The 19456-nt window shown below is 36.4% G+C and overlaps 1 protein-coding gene across 8 annotated transcripts in view; it reads left to right on the top strand.

The window, feature by feature from the left end:
• CHD7 (chromodomain helicase DNA binding protein 7) overlaps nt 1-19456 on the top strand; it is a 133573-nt gene that overhangs the window by 91088 nt on the left and 23029 nt on the right. For all 8 annotated transcript variants that reach the window (XM_041473795.1, XM_041473800.1, XM_041473801.1 and 5 more), the window contains 9 exons: nt 1809-1864; nt 3239-3353; nt 4727-4810; nt 5743-5880; nt 5977-6098; nt 6534-6777; nt 11407-11583; nt 12933-13076; nt 15290-15545. In XM_041473795.1, coding sequence (XP_041329729.1) covers nt 1809-1864; nt 3239-3353; nt 4727-4810; nt 5743-5880; nt 5977-6098; nt 6534-6777; nt 11407-11583; nt 12933-13076; nt 15290-15545 — 1336 coding nt within the window. The remainder of the gene's footprint in view (nt 1-1808; nt 1865-3238; nt 3354-4726; nt 4811-5742; nt 5881-5976; nt 6099-6533; nt 6778-11406; nt 11584-12932; nt 13077-15289; nt 15546-19456) is intronic.

Below are 19456 nucleotides of genomic sequence, written 5' to 3'. Positions count from 1 at the left end.
ATTAAGTTGGCAGGTGACAGAAAATATGTTTGACTGAAATGCTGCTGAGGGGAGTGAAGCTGGTTAATATGAAACCTCTATGTAAAGGTGTTTAATGATATTGTCATTGTAATACTGATGGATCTCAAAGGATTCCGGTTTAAGAGTAATCAAAGAGACTTGGCTGTAATACATTTTAGATAATAAAAGAAGTTAATGTCTTAAAATTAGGGTTGACTTCTTAAAGACTAATTTTGCCTTAGGGCAGTGAATAGGTTCCGATAATGTGATCTCCAGCTTCTTTTTTCAATGCAGTTTTGATCTCTAAATATTAATATAATCTTGAGAAAGACTCTTCTGAGTTTTTTGTTTTAAAAAGAATTTTGATGGCCTTCAGATTTCTTTCCTTTGGCAGTGTCTTTGTGAGTGTCAGAGAATTTCTCCCCTGTGTTTGGGTTTAGAGGGTGGTTTGGGGAGCTTATCTTCTTTGATGGAAGATTCAAGATCAAGAAGTAGCACCAGGAATCTTCTTCCATTTCTTTAGGGAAAAATAGGTAGAATCTGGTATTGTTTCTCTCTCTAGGAAGGAATACAGACTGTACAGGAGTGATGTAAATGCTAAACTGAAACTCCCTTGCTACTCAGGAAGTAAAGGAATACTGTGTGAATCAGGGATTGGGAATGCACAATTTAATGCAGCTGCTACTGTTGTTCTTTAATTGCACTGCTGTGGAGGTAAAATCTAGCCAGTGTCTAAAGTTTCAGAGTAGTTCCTCTTGTGTGTGTGTATATATATATGTATTTTAAATATACATAGAAAAATACAAAAGTTGTTGATTTATACAGCAGTCAACAGTTTTGCCTGTTTAATTCTGCATATACAGTATTTATTACAGATGATGTTGTCCCTGATGAAATGTACGAACCAGAAAATGCTGCTCTGTTGAAAATTTTCCTAAAATTCATTAGTAAAAACAGACAGTTAATGTTGTGACATAAACTGAATTCTAAATGTGTGCCTGGTGCACTGTCCTTAGTTTGTCCTATGGCTGGGTTAAGGAGTAATTCAACAATGCATTACATGCCATATGTTATGCAATACTTTGGCACCAGGGATAAGTTAAGGGTAGCTCAACTCTTAGCACTGAATGCCCTTGGTTTTGCTGGTTTATGTCACAACTTTAACCTTGCTTTAAATGTAGTTTTTGGGTGTTAATTTAATTTGGCTGCTCTGTATGTGAGACATCTTGCCTGAGTGAATTTAATTGCACCATTGAGTAAAACTAAAGCCATGAACACTGATGCACTACAATTCTAGCAGAGGTATAAGGTTTAGTTTTATATGGCTTCTTGTTTGGAGTTATTAACTATATGGAGGAATAAACCCCCTTTAAAACTCTTTTTTAAAACATTACAAAACCCACAATGTAAAGTTGCCATGAGCCAGCCAAAAATAATACATATGGCATTCAGGAGTGCAGTTGCTAATTGGCTGCTGCCTGAGAAAATGGTACACTTGGCTTCTACTTAACACTGTGGGTTTGGCAGAAAGCCAGATTTGGGGTGAGGTTGTGAATGAAGCTGCATGTGGTTAGGGAGGAGTTCAAATGATTCATGTCTTGGAAGTTGTAGTAAGCAGTGCAGTATGTACTTGGGTAAGCAGCTGGAGGAAACTCCTCACCCATGTCCTCCCCCGCAAACCTTTTCCTACACCTCCACTTGTGTTTCTGTGTGGGGACTGTAGTCCATATCTCAGATAGTTTTTAAATAGTTTACTAAGTTGGGCTGTTTAGAGATTTAATTCACGTTTCAACATTTCTTTTCTTTAGATGGAGAACGGAGAGGAAGTAGAAGTAGAGGAATTCTATGTAAAGTACAAAAACTTGTAAGTAAAGTTGCTATCCTTAAGTTCATATAACTACCAAATAGCATTCAAAACTGATTTTATAACTGATACAAATTATTATCAAACTTTAAACATATATAATGTTTAATCCAAAACAGTGACAAATAGACAGGGGAATACCTTACATTGGTGGTACAGGGTTTGACAGTGTTGTTTTAATTTGTGTTCTCTCCAAAATTAAATAGGTAAAATTGCTCTGTTATTAAATACTTTAAGACTTATTATGCATGCAAGCTCATGAGCACACACCTGTGCTGTGTAGGTCTAACTGCAACTGTAGAGTGTGTGCAAACTACTCAAAAATAACCCTTGATGTTGTACCAAAAACAAGACTTATGTTGAACAAAATGTCTGAGATAACAAACAAACGAGATGGCATTCAATATTGCAGCAGATTGTTACCCCTCCATGAGAGGAATGTAATCGTGGTGAGAGCAGCATGTTGTTTCAATTCTGGACTCTGAAACTGCAATGCAATCAGTGTTTAAAATAAAACACTCCATAGCTAGATAAGCTCACTTTTCTTGTAGGAAAATAGCACACCTTGTGTATTTTTAGCAAATTTTATGTCTGAGAGAGAGAAATCTGCTTTAAGGGTGCTTATGGCAGCTAACTGCATGTAGCTGACTTCACTTTAAATATGCTGTCATTTTTGTATCCTTTGCACTATATTGTTTATTGTATAATGTTTAATTGCTTAATTATGCTTTGTTTAGTTATATTACAGAGACATAATTTTTGTGTTAACTATGCTGTCTTAGCTTTTGACAGACTGAATTTATGGAGTGGGACAAGTCACTTTGGCAGTGATACTGTTCCTTCCTGCATGTTGTTACTGTGGAACTGCATTTACAAGGGGGTTTTCTCTCTGTCAGTCTTAAAAGACTCACAAGTAATTTTGAGTTACAATGCTGTTCTCAGAAAAAAATTATGTTGGATGGTAGTACTTAAAATATTTGCATCTTTTGCTTAACATATGAAAATCCTACTCTTTGCTAGAATATGATGCTAAACAGTGACTTTACCATAAGTGTCTTGTATAGTAATTATGTTTTAAATATGTCCAATAAGAATCATCCTAGTTTTGTGCCAAACTAAGTATAGAGGGTATGTATTCGTATTCAAATTTTGAGTGGGAGTTGTTTCTATTTCCTGACAAGTTTCTCTGTTAGTAAGTATAATTACTTTGAGTAAAGATGATTGGTTAATAACCTGTATGGTAAAGAAGATAGTGTCAAGTTTTCCAAGCATAGCACCACGCTGTGCTGGAAAGATCTAGTTATACTAGTGGAATACATCCGGAGTGCAATGGAAGCAAAGTTTTGAGTAAGATTTTTCTGTTTCATCTTCTAGTTCTTACCTTCACTGTCAGTGGGCATCTGTAGAAGAGCTGGACAAAGACAAGAGAATTCAGCAGAAGATTAAGCGGTTTAAGGCAAAACAGGGCCAGAATAAATTCCTTTCTGAAGTATGATTTTTTTTTTTTGTTTGTTTGTATCTTTTGGGTGTTTAAGGAATATTCTTAGGAATTCTTGTTCTGTATGCAAGCAGAACATTTTGAATAACTGTATGATATATCAGTAGCACTTATTCTGGTATAAAGCATAAAGCCTTCTGGATGCAAGTCTTGCAAGTTTATGAAAGTCAAGTGATCTATCCTGACTCTGTACTTTTTCCTGTAGTTTTGGTTGGTCTTTTTCCTTGAAGTGAGTGGCTAGTTATTATCCTTGTAAGCCTGACTGAATCAGTACCATGTATTTTTTCTCAGGAGCTGATTATGCCAGAAGAAATGCATGACTTTTTTCTATGTTATGGACTGCTGCTCACTAGGGATTCGAAGCTTTTTATCATCAATTTAATTTCACTTAGAGCCATAAGCAGTAATGTGGCAGGGGTCCTGTCAATAAAAGACCAGATCTGCTGATTTGTGTCTCTGAAAGATTACATTTTAGAAAAATGCTGTCTTTTAAGAAAAAAAAAATTGTGTTCATGAGATACTGTGTTTATTTATTTATATTTATTTCTACTATATCATTGAAGCTGAAACAAAAAACCTGTTGCAAATTGAAAACTTCCATCTGTTCTAAGTGAAGATACCTGGAACTGTTTCCATTTTATCTTTTTAATATGTTTCCAAGTGGATCACAAGTTACTGTAAATACTTGGAATTTGTCATTGTTTCAGAAAAAGCTTTTGAAATATAGAGTCTTTAGTCCTTTCGGCTTTCTCTTCTATTGAAGTGGATCTTTAAACTATGAAATGAAATGTAATGCTTTAGTATGAAAGAGAAGCCTGTAACTTGTTTAAGGCATAAGAACAAACCTGACAAATTGTGAGTTTTAGAGAAACTGTGTATGCATGCATTGTGTTTTCTCTGCTTTTGAAATAATAATCTTTAAATCTTTCTTGTAAAGTGTTAGACAATTCCTGTAGTTAAAATAATCCAAAGGCACTTAGTGTACAAGGCTCTAATTTCTTTATTGCAAGCTGTAGTTTTCAAGAATGCTAAATGCATTGCATGCCATAAGCCTTTTCGATTGCTCATTAGTGAATTGTAATTTCACACTTCATTTAAAATATTCTTAAACATTCTCTCACAGTAAAAGGTTTCACACAGTAATTAAGAGGCCCAGTTAACAAAGTCTGAGAAGTCTGATTCCCTCACGGGGAATGATCTTGCTGAATTGTAGCATTTCAATTAACATGTTGAAGTTTGCCAAATATAAATTCTGTGTCACCGTGACCCAAAATATTATTGCCTGGTGAAATATATAATCATTTTTCCTCTTAGGAAGGGCTAATAGAGATATCTTTTATATTTTTGCCTCTCTCCTTGAACAGATTGATGATGAGCTTTTTAATCCAGATTATGTGGAAGTTGATCGAATCATGGATTTTTCACGTAGCACAGATGATAATGGAGAGGTAAACAAAACTTTGTTTAGTGCATCTCTAGTCATATAGACGTGTTTAGAATTAATTGTTTAAATTCTATATATTAATATCTAATTAATGAATCAATTGTGTAATATATTAATTAGAATTTATTAAACATTTGCAGAAAGGAGCACAGTATATGTGTGTAAAAAATAGGAACGTGTTTGAGAAAATGTTGGCTAATGTAGCAATTTCCCTTAAATAAAGGGAATTAAATGAGAATTCCAAACTTTTTATAAGCTACCTGTATTTAAAAAGCTCACAAAACAACCAACCAAAGAGCAACAACAATGAAGAAGTGATATTTAATATTGTAGAAATATGATGTTCATACATGTAGTGCAGAATTTAAATGAAAATTGCAAGAAAGAGTCTTAGCTAAATGTCATAATGGTTTAGACTGCCTGTTACAGAAGAAGTCCTGAACTCACTGTTTCTTCATTTTTAATGACTTGTTCTGCAAAGATGATTTTGTCTTCCAGGAGATTCCTTTTTGGTCCTGGGAGAATAGAAAGCTTCACTGACAGTGTCACTGTTTCCATGTTGCTCTGTCAGTGAATGGTGGTGTTTGACTTGTCTGTTGTGAAGTTTCTGATGATGCTGATAAAACAGTCGATTTTTAAATATGTAATAAATCTTAAAATTGTAAGGGTTGAAATGGGAATATTGTTTTGCTCCTAAATTTTAGTCTATCCATACTGATTTCAAATGTGTTATGCTCATTTTGGTGGTAAGCCTGTATTCTCCAGGTTCTCATCTTACTTGGTTGTCAAGGTGTCAGCCTGCTGTTTGCTTATCCTTCTGGCTGAGTCAGGCATTCAGGTCTGATCAAGCTTTTTGAATTTCATCTAGCCTGTAAGAAAGGGTACACTTTTATTCTTTCTGTATTGTGAGATAATGTAATTTTTGTCTCAACAAAGCCTGTAACGCATTATCTGGTGAAGTGGTGTTCGCTTCCTTATGAAGACAGCACTTGGGAGCTCAAGCAAGACATCGACCAAGCCAAGATCGAAGAATTTGAGAAACTGATGTCTAGGGAGCCAGAAATGGAGCGTGTGGTAAGAATTGGCTCTATATAGAGGATTTTATTTGAAAATAGTAAAGTAATGTGGTCTTTTAGAAACCACTAATGGGATTTGCTGTATTTGAAACAGGAGCGACCTCCTGCCGATGACTGGAAGAAATCGGAGAGTTCCAGGGAGTATAAAAACAATAACAAACTCAGGGAATACCAGTTGGAGGGAGTAAACTGGCTTCTTTTCAATTGGTACAACACGTACGTAAAACATAGCTTATTGCTGAATCCTGCTTTGGAAAAGCTTTTACAGCTTATTTGAAATAGCAGCCTTTTAAAGTAATGTGCTTAAGTGAGATTTTAGAATCATTTACGTGGCTCATTTTTTTGCGGCAGGAGTCATATACAAACTAATTTGGGGTGGAACATGAATATTTCAGCTAGATTCTTCTGGCAAGTGCTTTGGATTCATGCATGCCCCTGCTGCTCCTTCCTTCCCCTTGTGAACTTGAGAGGTAGAGAGAAGGGATATATCCATGCTGACTGCATCATAAATCATAACATTTATTTAAAATGCAAAATGTTATGATGCCTTTTCATTCTAGAAATACCTGGTTTATTTGGGTGATTGCCTTACTGATTTTCTGTTTTAAGTTGGGAATAAATAATTCAGCCTGTTTTTATTCTTGTTTTCAGACGAAACTGCATTTTAGCAGATGAAATGGGGTTGGGAAAGACTATCCAGTCCATTACGTTTCTCTATGAGATATATTTGAAAGGAATCCATGGTCCTTTCTTGGTTATTGCACCATTGTCCACAATTCCCAACTGGGAAAGGGAGTTCCGCACCTGGACAGAGTTGAATGTGGTTGTGTATCATGGGAGTCAAGCGAGTCGGCGGACCATTCAGTTGTATGAAATGTATTTCAAAGATCCACAGGTAAAAGCTCTTCATTATTTTTCTTCTTCTCTTTTTTTGTATATGCGTTACAGTTGTTCATTAATTTAAGCAACAATTAGTTTTTCTGTGCTGGTATGTTAGGTTTCAGTTAGAAATAGAGATGCATTATTAAGAATGCTTTTTAATAGTGGCCAGTATCTCTCTGGGAATAAAGGGGCACCATGAGATGGTGCAACTTTTGTTTAGAGTTTCATTCTTTCATGCATGGTTTTTGTTATTTTGCGTTTCTGAGGGGAGCTGGCAGAAGAGGTCTTTAATGGAGAAACTCCTTTAAGTGGAACTAAGCTTAAAAATCAATCTTTGCCTACCATTCCAGGAAAGACCTGCTTGCAGAAATTAAAATTGTCAATGCCTCTTTATCAAATTTTCTAAGTCAGATATATTTTGAATGTGTGTTACTGTGCTTAGGTTGAATAGTTGTGAGTGAAGGAAAGCAGAAATGACTAGGGGTAGAAACAGAAAATTATTTGGAAAACAGAAGCTAAGAAGAGCAGCAGATCCCTACTCCTAAGTGCATGTTTTTTTCCAGAGTAAACAGAATTGGGGGAAAATAAAATGTGCATACATTGAATGTTATTGCAGAACAATAAAATCTGCCTCACATAAGAGAGAAAAAGGGTAGAAGTTCAACCTGTGGAGTACTATATTCAACTGAGCTTTAAAAAGTGATAGTGGTAAATTCATACATTTAGATTTTCTTTAAAACGTTTCATTTTACACTACTGGACATTTTGATTAATAAACTAGAAGGATATAAAATCAATGTAGCACACATTAAGTGGATTTAAAACTGGCTAGCTGATATTTCTTGATGTAATTGTTAATGAGAAGTGATTTGCATTTCCAGCATAGTTCTTAAGGGATTGGTTCATGTCCATGAGCTATATAACTTAGGAATGACCTGAAAGAAAACATAAAATCATTACTGAGGAAGTTTTCAAATGACACGAAGATGTGGAGAGTGGTAAATGATTAAGACAGTTCATGGACACAGAGTAAGCTGTATTACTTAATAAATTGGATCCAATCTAGCAATACTCAGAATAGATAAATACAGGACTGTCTGTGGACAAGGAATGAAGATGATTCTTACCATAGGGGGATCTCAGCTCTGGGAAGGCTGTAAGACAAAGACAGATCCTTTTTTGTCATAGCACACGAACAGCTAAATGTGAGTTCATACTGTGACACACCGGTTAAAAGGGCTAGTGTAGTGTAAGTGTGTGGGAGGAAACAAATCTTTAATATAAAGATGAGAAATGCTACAGCATTCTTCTCTTTATCAGTGATGTGATGAGTCGTCCAGTTCTGCTTAGTTCTTACTCCATGTCCTCAAAATGTGTTGAAAAACCAGAGTCTTAGAGCAAAGCTATGAGAGAGATTGCAAGATAGAAAATATGCTTTCACAGGTAAAAAACTGATTAAAAACTGTTTTGAAGATGATGACTATGACACGACTTGACATGCCATTAGGGCAAACAAATAGAACTGTGTATTTAAATATAGTAGAGAAAACCATAGTAATTTATATTAGTTAGAAGTTACAGCTGTGTGGTCTAGAAAATGACAGTTTTATCAGCAATTTTTCAAAGAAACTTTCAAATGAAAATCATATTAGTGTTTGTTGAAGATTTATTTGAGTAACAGTTGTTTCACTGAGGTCTAGTGGCCCAGAGAAGTTGTGTATGTCCCAGTCCACAGCAGGTGTGCTGGAACTAGATGATCTTTAAGGTCGCAATTCAGGCCATTCTATTAATCTCTAATATTCTTTATGATAATTCTCACATTTAGCTTCTTACCTAGATGCGTAATACACAAATGAAGTGAAATTTAAATCCATTTTTCTGATTTTAAAATAATTTCTTAGCAGAGATTGATATTTTATATTATTTAAAAATTTGAGGTTTTTACAAATACTGTTTCTGCTGAACTGTTTCTTGTGTTAAAAATCATATTTGTTTGCTATTTGAGTGGTGCTTGTTCTCAGCATGTTCTTCCCCTTAGCAGTTACTTAGCATGAAGCCTGAAGGAATGTCATCTGAAAAATCCCACTTACTGTGCAGATTCTTAGTTATTTTGGCAATGTTGTTTCATTGATCTAAAGGTAACTAAAAGGATTTACAGCAAGATGCAGCAGAAAGTTTTGTTCCCCAGTTGCCGTATTCTTAACTCAATTTTTGCCTTGAGCGTGGCAGTCATTTTACCCCATAGCACGTAATGACAAAGCACTCATAGCACAGAAAAATTAATGATTTTCTGCTGGCTTTGCTCCCTGAACTGTCTTAAGAGTTGAATCAGACAATTATGGCATTTAGGAATAAAGGAGAAATGAAGAGAACTCATCCTTTTGGTGGCAGCTAGCTTAGATATGTCACAAAATCACCTTCTGTGTTCCATTCTTTGTAAGAGTGTCAGCTGTGTAACACGTGGTAGAAACCAAATTACAGGGAAAACGTCTCTTCATGTTCTGAGAAAAAGAGTCCCCACGTAGTGTTCACTCTGGCATTCTCCGAAGTACCATCACTGGGAATAGGATGGGAGACAAAAAGGGAGTGAAAGAAGACATGATTTAGCAGCATCATTCGTAGTTCCCTTGCCAGACACATCGACCCAGACATCAGGCATCTTTGGCTTTTTAGGTCTTAATATGAAAAGAGACTTCTCAATCTGAGCTGTTTCTCAAAAAGACAATTGAGCATTGAGAAAGTGTGAATGACTTTTGAAGAGTAATAACAACAGAGAACATGCATGCATAAGAGACACCTACGCCATCTGTAGTGATGTGATTTTTCAGAGTCAGCCCCAGTTACCTGAGTCAAGTTGTTGTGAAATGCTAAAGAGTAGTCAATAATAAAACAAGTTTCTGCAGCGGTGTGACTTCAACAGTAAGGACATGGTGTTATCAGAGACATTCTGCTGTGAGGTTCACATAGAGAAGCCTGTTCTGGTGTTCTTGAGCAATATAACTGAAAAGTCTTCCTAGAGGCCCTTCCCTGGCTGGAATATCAAGCAAACCATGTGCTTTTTCTGTATTGTCCCACCTCTGAGAAGGAGTTCCGCTTTAAGATTACAAAACCTATATGTGCCAAATACAGCTAATGACGGAGACTTGGAAAAGAGCTGACTTGGTTTGTGGTGGAAATTTACTTGGCTCATGAAAAGGTTGCAACATTTCAGTTTGCTGGCTCTCAAAGCTGCCCATTTAGTGTATCTTCATCTGCTGTTTGTTAAGTAACAGCTTTTTTTTGCCCCTAACAAGATAAATATTTCTGGACTATGCCACAAGAAAGCATTGTTGACCAGGTCATTACTCTCTCTGAAATGTTCTTGATTTGAATAGGCAGATTTAATGCTGAGTTCAGGATATCAGGTTTTCAATCATTTCATTGAGTCAGTAGCCAGTTCTGAACCCCACGGTTTGGAGAGGATTATATGCAGGTCACCTGTAAAAGGATTCAGTCTTGCACAGGTCTAAGGGAAGAAGTGGTCACCTTACTGTAAAATATGTGTTTCTTTTGAAATGTATTCAATATACAACCCATGACAGAGTCCTTTGAAAATGTGGAATAGCTTTGAACTTGTGTAATGCTCATCCTTACAGAGACAGTTTTTCTGCACAGACCCAGTGACACTGGAGGTACCAAATTACATTTTTCTTTGAACAGCATTGGGAAGAAGCATAGCATAATGTCAGAAAGATGCTCATTTCATGCTCCTGAATAAAGTTTATTCAGGTTTTTTTTTTTAAACAGTCTTTATATCAGTGCTGAAAATAAGTCTGAACTAATGAACCAGTGAATATTCTGTCAGACATCAAGTTAATTGTCCTGTTGAACTTTGCTTAACACAGACTTACAAAAGTATTATGGAATTGTATGCAGAGATACACATTCTCCATTTAAAAGTTCAGATATTTGCTTCTGCCAAAGCTGTTCATTAGAGTTGTTGTGGATTCCCCATCCCTGGAAGTATTCAAGGCCAGATGGAACAGAGCTTTGAGCAACCTGGTCTAGTGGAAGTCATCCCTGCTCATGGCAGGGGTGTTGGAACTAGATGGTTTTCAAGGTCCCTTCTAATCCAAGCCATTCTATGAACTGTAGGTGTTTTGAATCCCGAGTGTCTACTGGGGGAAAAAATATGATAACAGTCAGCACAACATTCTCTTTTTTGAATGTCATAAAAAGGAAACCTTAATGCACTTTTGCTGTATTGGGATTGTTCAGGAGGACCTTCATGTACCTTCAATTCAAGTAAAAAGAAAATTTTCTTGATGAAGTCTGAAAACCTATTTCAGTATTGCAGCAATATATTAATGCCTCAAGGCATTAGTATAATCCATATGAATTACAGCTGAATACTGGTATAACTTCTTGGTAATCAATGTGCAGTGATTCTGTGGGCCTATTTACAGGATTAAAAACAGCTATCATGAGGCCAGTAGCAAGCTTACAAGAATTGTATTTCCCCATTTAGTCAGGAACAATGACTTAATTTACTTTAAATGTCTTGTCCATTGTACTGTTTTGTATTTTAAAAAAATTGAAGGTGAAACAAATTGCTTCCTTTCTTTGCCAGGGAGTTTACTTTTAACATTTGCTGTTCTTTTAGGGTCGTGTGATAAAGGGGTCCTACAAGTTCCACGCCATTATCACAACATTTGAAATGATCTTGACTGACTGCCCAGAGCTGCGTAACATTCCATGGCGTTGCGTGGTCATTGATGAGGCCCACAGGCTGAAAAACAGGAACTGTAAGCTTTTGGAAGGACTCAAGATGATGGATCTGGTCAGTGTGAATCTCTCTTATCTTTGAGTCTTCTGTAGTTTTATTACTTCTGATTTATGGTTTAATCAAAAAGTAAAATGAAAGGGTTTTTTCTCAAGTAAATCATCAGGTGTTAAGAAGAACAAGAGAATGCAAATGAGAAAGTATAAAATACCTGGAAGCATATGCATACCTTCAGTTTTGGAGTGCTGATATTTAATAAGATTTTTTTATTGATTTAGATGTAGAATAATGTGGATTCTCCTAAGACATAAATTTATTCTTTCCTTTCTCTCCCTTCATGTGACTTAATCCATAGCCACTTCTTCACATAGACATTTATTTAATGTGGTCAGGTGGCCTAGTTTGGCCCTGAGAGTTAAACTGCTTTGCATTAATATCAGCTCTAATGTTAATTTGTTGTTTGGCCATAAGGATGTTCTTTTATATTGACTAAGGAAGGGCAAGTGAGTTGGTTTCTGATGCTTACATAAATATGTATTATGTTATGTGTACAAAATAGGTGTATTAAACTCACAGAGAAAAATAAGATAATGTGAAGATATTTACCACTTAAAAGACACAATAATTACTTCATTTGGGGCAGAATATTCTTTTAAAATCTGAGAACAATACAATCATGCTAAGCTAATATCCTATAGCAAAATAGGATAATTTGGTTTTTAAAAATGCTGTGTACCTTTTGTTTTTCTTATTGTGGTTGCTGTTAGAGGATAGCAGAGCTTATAGTCTTATAGACTACAGATAAAGATATGGCACTTTTCCCATTAGTTCTTGTTACATTGCTAAATTTATGTCTGGCTCTGGGCTAGTTGCTGAACCTGTCTGGGCTCCTTCTCTAAAGCATTATGCTACTTTTGTCTATGCTACTCATGCTCTTTAGCATGTAGTAGGAAGGTAAACTCTGCTTCTGCTTCAGGTTTCTTGTTAGATCCTGTGTTGATCTCCAGGCCTAAGGAGATCAGTGCACTGAGGTCAATTCAAGGTGTGGTAAATAAATGAATTTTTACTGGAAATGATGTGATAGCTTCAACTGTTACTTTGCCATCTAAAGTTCATTGTACTTGTGAGAGGGATGGGGACATTGTGGACTGGTAAAATCTGTTCTTTTATCTTGGAGGACTTTAGAAGCTGCTTAAGTAGTGAAGTGTTTTTCTGGGCTATCACTGAAGGAGCACCAGAGTACCAGTTAGAAATGTCCTGAGAAGAGTTTTATGTAAGTAGCTGGGGGAGGAGAGAGGAAGCAAAGGTGTTACAGACATATGGTGACAAGGGGAAGGAATTTTATGTATTTTTCCATTAGAAATTAAAGTGATGGATTCCTAGACAACTGTTTCTTAACCTTTCAGGAGCATAAAGTGCTGCTTACTGGAACCCCTTTGCAAAATACAGTAGAAGAGCTGTTTAGCTTGCTTCACTTCTTGGAACCAGGTCGCTTTCCATCAGAAACCACATTCATGCAAGAATTTGGGGATCTTAAAACTGAAGAGCAGGTAAAGTTGTGTTGCACACTTACTTTTCTATTTACATATCATGAATTTATCCATTTTATTGTATCTGAACTTCATTATTTGCTTTTTAAAATAATACCTATTTTCTTCCTGGAATACCATCATGGGTTTATCCCTTTTTCTTTATCTTTGTTTATTTTCATTCAGTTGAGGGTTTTTTGCTTTTGGCCAAAAGTAATTCTGCATTTTCACTGTTCTGGGCTTTTTTGGGTCCTTTGGTTTTGCAGATACAGGAAGACATTCCCTTTATTAAAATGTAGTGTTTAAAAATAGAGGTGGGGTGTCTTGTAATGGTTTCTGGATGAAAATACTTCTATGACAATTAACTTGTCCGTTGACATTCTTCCTTAAGCATCAGAGTGAAGGGACTCTCCCTGTAACTTCTGTGGAATTAACATCTGAGAGTTTTCTCAGTGACTTAAGTGCAAACAGGAACATACTAGAAACCCAGTTTAACAAGAAGTAACCTAATGGAGGGAGGTTTTTTCTTACTCAGAAATAGATTTCTTGAGCTGTCCAAGAAAAGAAATGCATAAATCAATACAAAATGAAGGATCCTACGTGCAACATGTTTTATATCTCAAATGTAAAATGTTTCTTTGTATGTATCAAAATGTTTTAAAAGGCCAAACCACCTTAATATTAGGAGTTAACTGAAGCATGGCATCTTAATTTGGCCCTTTGCTTCCTGTGGTAATAACTGCATGTATTTCCGTATGTAACTTTGTTGGCTCTGTCTGAAAATTCAATTTTTGATATCTTTCAACTTTTGACCACTTGAATTTGCTGACTTTCTTTGAGAACAACTCTTTCACACATCATAGTCTAAATTACAAAATAGCTCTTCTTCTAGCCCTTGGCCTTCTGGCAAAATAGCAAAATAGGGTATGTTTCCATAGGTTGTGCATGCTATTACATGTCAGTCAGAATGGACACTAACCTGGCTGAAAGTGAGCCAGCTCTGACGCCGAAGCCGTGCAGTCCTGTTAATGAAGTGTTTGAACTGGAGCTAATATGTCCTAACTCTCAATGTAGCTTTTGTATGGCCAGCTCAAAATGACTGGAAGCTTTTGAATCCATACATGGAACTATTACTAAAATAATGCCATTGGCTATCAGAATTAGATTGGTTCAACAAGTTCAGGAGAACTTCTTTATCTGTTGACACTCAGATGTTTTGGAATTGGGTTTGTCTTTCAGATGTTGGGACAGGTTATGTGTTAATGGCTTGGGGTTTCCTCTCCATTCCTTGCAGTCATATTCCATATATTTTCTCAATTGTTCGTCTCTCCATGCTAATTACCTTTTTTGTTCTGAAGTTGCTTTATTACTAAGGGAATTATGTAAATTCAGGAGAAAGTGTCTTTTGTTCATATTTCTGCTGTGCAGCTCTGCATCAGGAGATGATGACCAATTTCAGGGTGAATTATTAGCTCTTCAGCACTGAGATGGTTTGTACTTTGAAGCATGGCCTAAAACAACCTAAATGCCAGATGTTTTGGATTTTTTTTTAATATGGAATACATTTGAGCTTTTTGTGTAAGAGACTTTACAAAAACTTAAACTTAGCCTTTTTTTTTTTTTTAGGAAAACTGACATTTTCTTCTTTGCCCATCCCACCCTTTAGTATATGTCTTAATGAATATTCCACAAAACCCGGGGACACTAAAAATTATCAGTGTCATAAGTGGTAGCAGAAATACAGTGTTCTTGTTTTTAGACCAGATCTAAATAGTTTTCTACTTCAGTGGATGTCAAAACTAGGGAAATAAGAAAATAATTAGAAGCAGATACTTAAAGTGGGAAAATAGCATTAAACACTGATTAGTAATTAGAAGTGAACTGTAGAAGTTATCTTGAAAGTGTCAGATTTGCTAATTTAACAAAGGGTTACTCTGCATGATTTGTGTGCAGTACTGTCCATGTCTAGAAGGATAGTTCTGAGTGAGATCTATTTAATAAGACATCAATAAACAGAAGGGCTACACACCAAAAATAGACTTTAGAAATGTGTGTGTCACTGAGTTAACAAGAAGAACTTGCTGCTGAGTTACTGAGGAAAGATTTTTTACAATTCTCTCTACTTTGCATTTGAGGTAGAAAACAAGGTTTTTAGAATTAAGGAAATTGAAAAATGAATATTTGATTTCTAGCAGTTTTTATTTCAGTTATTTTATTAAACATCTGTTTTCCAGGTGCAAAAACTGCAAGCTATTTTGAAGCCGATGATGCTGAGACGTCTCAAGGAGGATGTGGAAAAGAACCTGGCCCCCAAAGAGGAAACCATCATTGAAGTTGAGCTGACAAATATTCAGAAGAAATACTATCGTGCTATTCTTGAAAAGAATTTCACATTTCTTTCCAAGGGTGGAGGTCAGGCAAATGTACCTAATCTTTTAAACACTATGATGGAACTAAGAAAATGCTGCAATCATCCATACCTTATTAATGGTAGGCTGCCTACTTTTCTCCTCATTTGAAAAATGGTTATAAAAATTCTATTTCAGTGTGTCTTTTTATTTATTCATTTATTTTAAGTAGAAAAGTGAGGTAATGTTTTAGATTGTCATAGGTATGGATATCTGGTAGCCAGGACAGCGCTGCTGTTGCAGCTGCTTTTTTCTGTGCAGCTTTTTTCCAAGGCTTCCTGACAGACTTAGCCCTGACTGAGTTAATGTTGGTGTTATAAAGTTTTCCTTTCTATTATTTGTGGCAAGCAAGGCTTCAGTCATCATGCAGGTTGTTGGATGCTGGCATGAATGTGGTGGTTTTTTCTTCACTTATAGTTATACTTTCTTGCTGTCAAACATCATAAGGCAGTAACTTAAAATTTCTGAATGAAAGCTGCAGAGTAAGAAATGGTGATCAATCCTGCTTTTATGACTAACTATTGTCAGTTACTTTTCTTAATTTGACTAGTAAGAGAAGGATTAGAATGAATGTCATATTAGCCTTCAGTGACTTTTTCTGTGTGGTGGTATTGGTTTTAGATCAGGATTATCTTTGGCAAGTAGTATGGAATCATAAAATATCTTAAGTTGAAAGGGAGCCGTAGGGATTATTGAGTCCAACTCTGCTCCTCACAGAACTACCTAAAACTAAATCATATCACATAAGGACCAGATGGTCCTTGAACTCTACTTGTGGTGCTATGACCACTTCCCTGGGGAGACTGTTCCAGTGACCAACCCTGTGATGATCCAGCCAGCTCTGTCTGAAGTATGCTAAACTTGTATGTGCTGGTCAGTTCTTCCCTTTGAGGATGTAACACAAGCCTCCATACAGGGTTGCATTCTACTGGTTTCTTGTTTCCCAGCTCCCGTGTCTTACTAGATATGATTTATGGTTGGTTTGTGCTGTTTATAGGCTTCATGATGAAAGACTGTTTTGTTCCAGAGCCATATGTGTTTTCAGGTTTTTTATTGTATGACTTCCATATTGCAGTACTTAAGTTTTTTTTCCTTGACAATTTTTGTTTAAATGGGGGGGAAAATGCTTAAACTGATTAATGAAATTTCATCTAATTACATTTCATGCACAAGTAATTATTCCAAATACATAATATAGGCTTACTGCAAAGGACTTCACCTCGCCCATGCTGGTGGCTGTTCAGTTTCTAAACTCATATGACATACAGTAAAGTAGATTTGTGGTTCTGGTGCAGGGTTTGTTGGGTTTTTTTACTTGATTTTTTGGCTTAAGTTAATCCATTGTATAAATGAGTTTATCAGAATAATTTAGGCTGTTCAGGTTATGGGTGTCTGAATTGATGCTTCTTGGTTTTCAGCTAGTTTTTAACCTTGCTATTATTTTTCCTTATTTCATATTTGTGGAAAGAAAAAAAAGGAATGTTTTGCTACTACTTTGTTTTGTCAAATAGAGTTTATGAGCAGTGATTACAGTGTTGCCTACAGCAGTGATTTTTTTTTTTTCTTCAGAAGTCTTGTATCATTTAATATAATTAAGAGACTGATACACTTCAGGTGTTAATTTAGAAAAACTCAAACATTTTTTGATTACTGTATCTTAATCTTTATAAAGGGAGGTGGGTTTGTCTCTTGAATGCCTTTGCCTTTATCAAACATTTTTGTGATGTTTGGAACCTTGGGACATGCTTGGTATCATTCAGCAACATGACAGGTAGGTTGAGTCTTCAGATTTGAGGGGAAAAAGAAATCCTGATGTTTTAGTGTGGAGGTGGAACTAAACAAATACAACCTTTGTAGTTATAGGACAGAAAATACTCCTACATGCTGTAGTCATTTGAGCCCAAGGTTTTATTTTGCTGATTGATATTTAACAACTTTGTAGTTAGTGTTAATGGCACAAGTTTATTTTATTTCTGCTCAGAGTTTTTGCAGTGAGAGTACTTATGGTTGCATAGTATTCTCCTCATGAATGATTTCTTGCAGTAACAAGTTCTGTTTTCTAAGCGTAACTGCTTTATAAAAGTGTCTCTGAGTCCTCGTTTTCTTTCCAGTTTGTGGGGTTTGTGAGCAAGCATTTGTATTTGAATGTGTTTTGTATTGTGTAAGAGTTGCAAGCAAGTCTTGTGTATAACTTCAGTTAAGGCTATATGATGGAAGTAGTATGGTAGGAGTTGAATGTAAAGTGGGGTTTTTGTTTCTTTCTTGATTGATAGATGTGTTCTGCTGAGACTCAGAGTAGGCTTCTAGAGGTAGTTGCAGCATGTTGGGTATTCTCCAGCCAACTTGGGTAAAGCATTGGCTGTCATTTTTCTTAGGGCTGGATTCCTTGTTTTCTCCATAGCAACCATTCTCAACTATTTGTACGTTGTTCCTCTCTCTATCTCCAAGAACCAGAAGTGGGGAATGCCTCTATACTTACACATCTTAGTGCTGACCACAAGAAAGGCTCCTTACTCTGTTTGTTGTGCCCTCTTGAGCCCTGGAAGCCTCTCCTAATGAAGAGTAGAAGTGGAGGTTTCCCTGGTTGACCAACCACACATTCAAATACTTTCCTTTCATCCCCTGCTAAATATCAGCTAGAATAGGAAGCAATTTTACAGACCTGCAAGTACTGCATCAATTAACTTTTGGGTTACAGGCTGCTCAACAGACATGATGTAATTGCAATTGAAGTAGAAATCTTAAAAAAAAGGAAGATGGTCTTCTACAGGATTTAGCTAGGACAAAGTTATTGAAAGAACGGTTTTTTGGAGTTATCTGTAGTGGATTTGGGTCTTGCTGAGACCAAGCCCTGATACTGCAAATTCACCATTCAATGGACCACATTGTGGGTTTGTTGTGGTGTGGTTTGCTTTTACAGATGCTGTTCTTGCATATTAGGTTGCTTCACAGTAGTGAAACTTAAATCTGGATATCGCAGTTGAGTCAGAAATAATTGCTGTAACCTGGAAAGATGACTGAAATTACTGTAGAGGAACTGCTTGACAGCCTGCTGTATCCTGGGATTGCCAAAGTTCAGTACAGAATTGGAGATTTACTGCCCAAAATTCTGCCTGTTTTACAAAGATGGGCGGTGGTATGATTGAAGGGACTTTTGAGTGTCTGCTTACACTCATTTCATTTGGGCTTACTTTTCTTATGTGCAAACCATTAGGATGATTCAGGGAGTCCGAGTCAGGAAAATCCAGGGATGTAAAATTATCTTGAAACGCGGTCACATCTTGAGTCCGTGGGGTTCTGTAGAAGCGAGCAGTGCGAGCACACGGAGCAGCACGGGGCTGTCAGGCAGCCTGCCCCGGGTGGGATCTGCTTCGGGCACCGCGTACGGCAGGCACTGAACCAGCCGTCGCACAGGGAGGGCGCGTTTCCGTGTTTGTTTACAGGCATCTCCTTAGAGCTGGGATTTGAGAGAGGGATGCTCAGCAGAAGCCTGGCAGTAAGCTGTTTTTCCCCCTCCCCCCAACCCTTCCATCTTGCCTTGTGCTACTCAAAAGCAGTATTGAAGCTGAATATTAGACAAACTAGAAATATTTTATAAACTACATTTTGTTGCAAAAAAAAAAAAAAAAAAAGCAGAGGGGAAAAAATATGGCTCAAAAATAGGCTTCTTTGGAAGTAAAATAAGCTTAGAACAAAGATTCCTAACATTTTACATGCCAAGGCTGGCAATCAGATAGTTCTTGGAATTACCCATTTTGTAGAAGTGACATAAAAATGGAATAAAAGCATAGGAGAGGCTGAAGAGGAAGCTTGAACTTGGTCTTCCAATAGTAAATAGAACAAGAAAATAGTTGCTGCTGTGCATATCATTCATAGGCAAAGCAAGTGGCAAGAGAGAACTTTTGACTAATGCTGGAAAGAATAAATATGTTGGATAGCTTCGTCAAACTGAACAAAATAAAATACATTAAGTGAGAGAAAACTAAATAGAAG

Source organism: Pyrgilauda ruficollis, unplaced genomic scaffold (genome assembly GCF_017590135.1).
Source record: "Pyrgilauda ruficollis isolate IOZ18807 unplaced genomic scaffold, ASM1759013v1 scaffold30, whole genome shotgun sequence".
NCBI lineage: Eukaryota > Metazoa > Chordata > Aves > Passeriformes > Passeridae > Pyrgilauda > Pyrgilauda ruficollis.
Note: the sequence above shows the minus strand (reverse complement) of the source record. Positions and strands in the feature narration are given on the sequence as shown.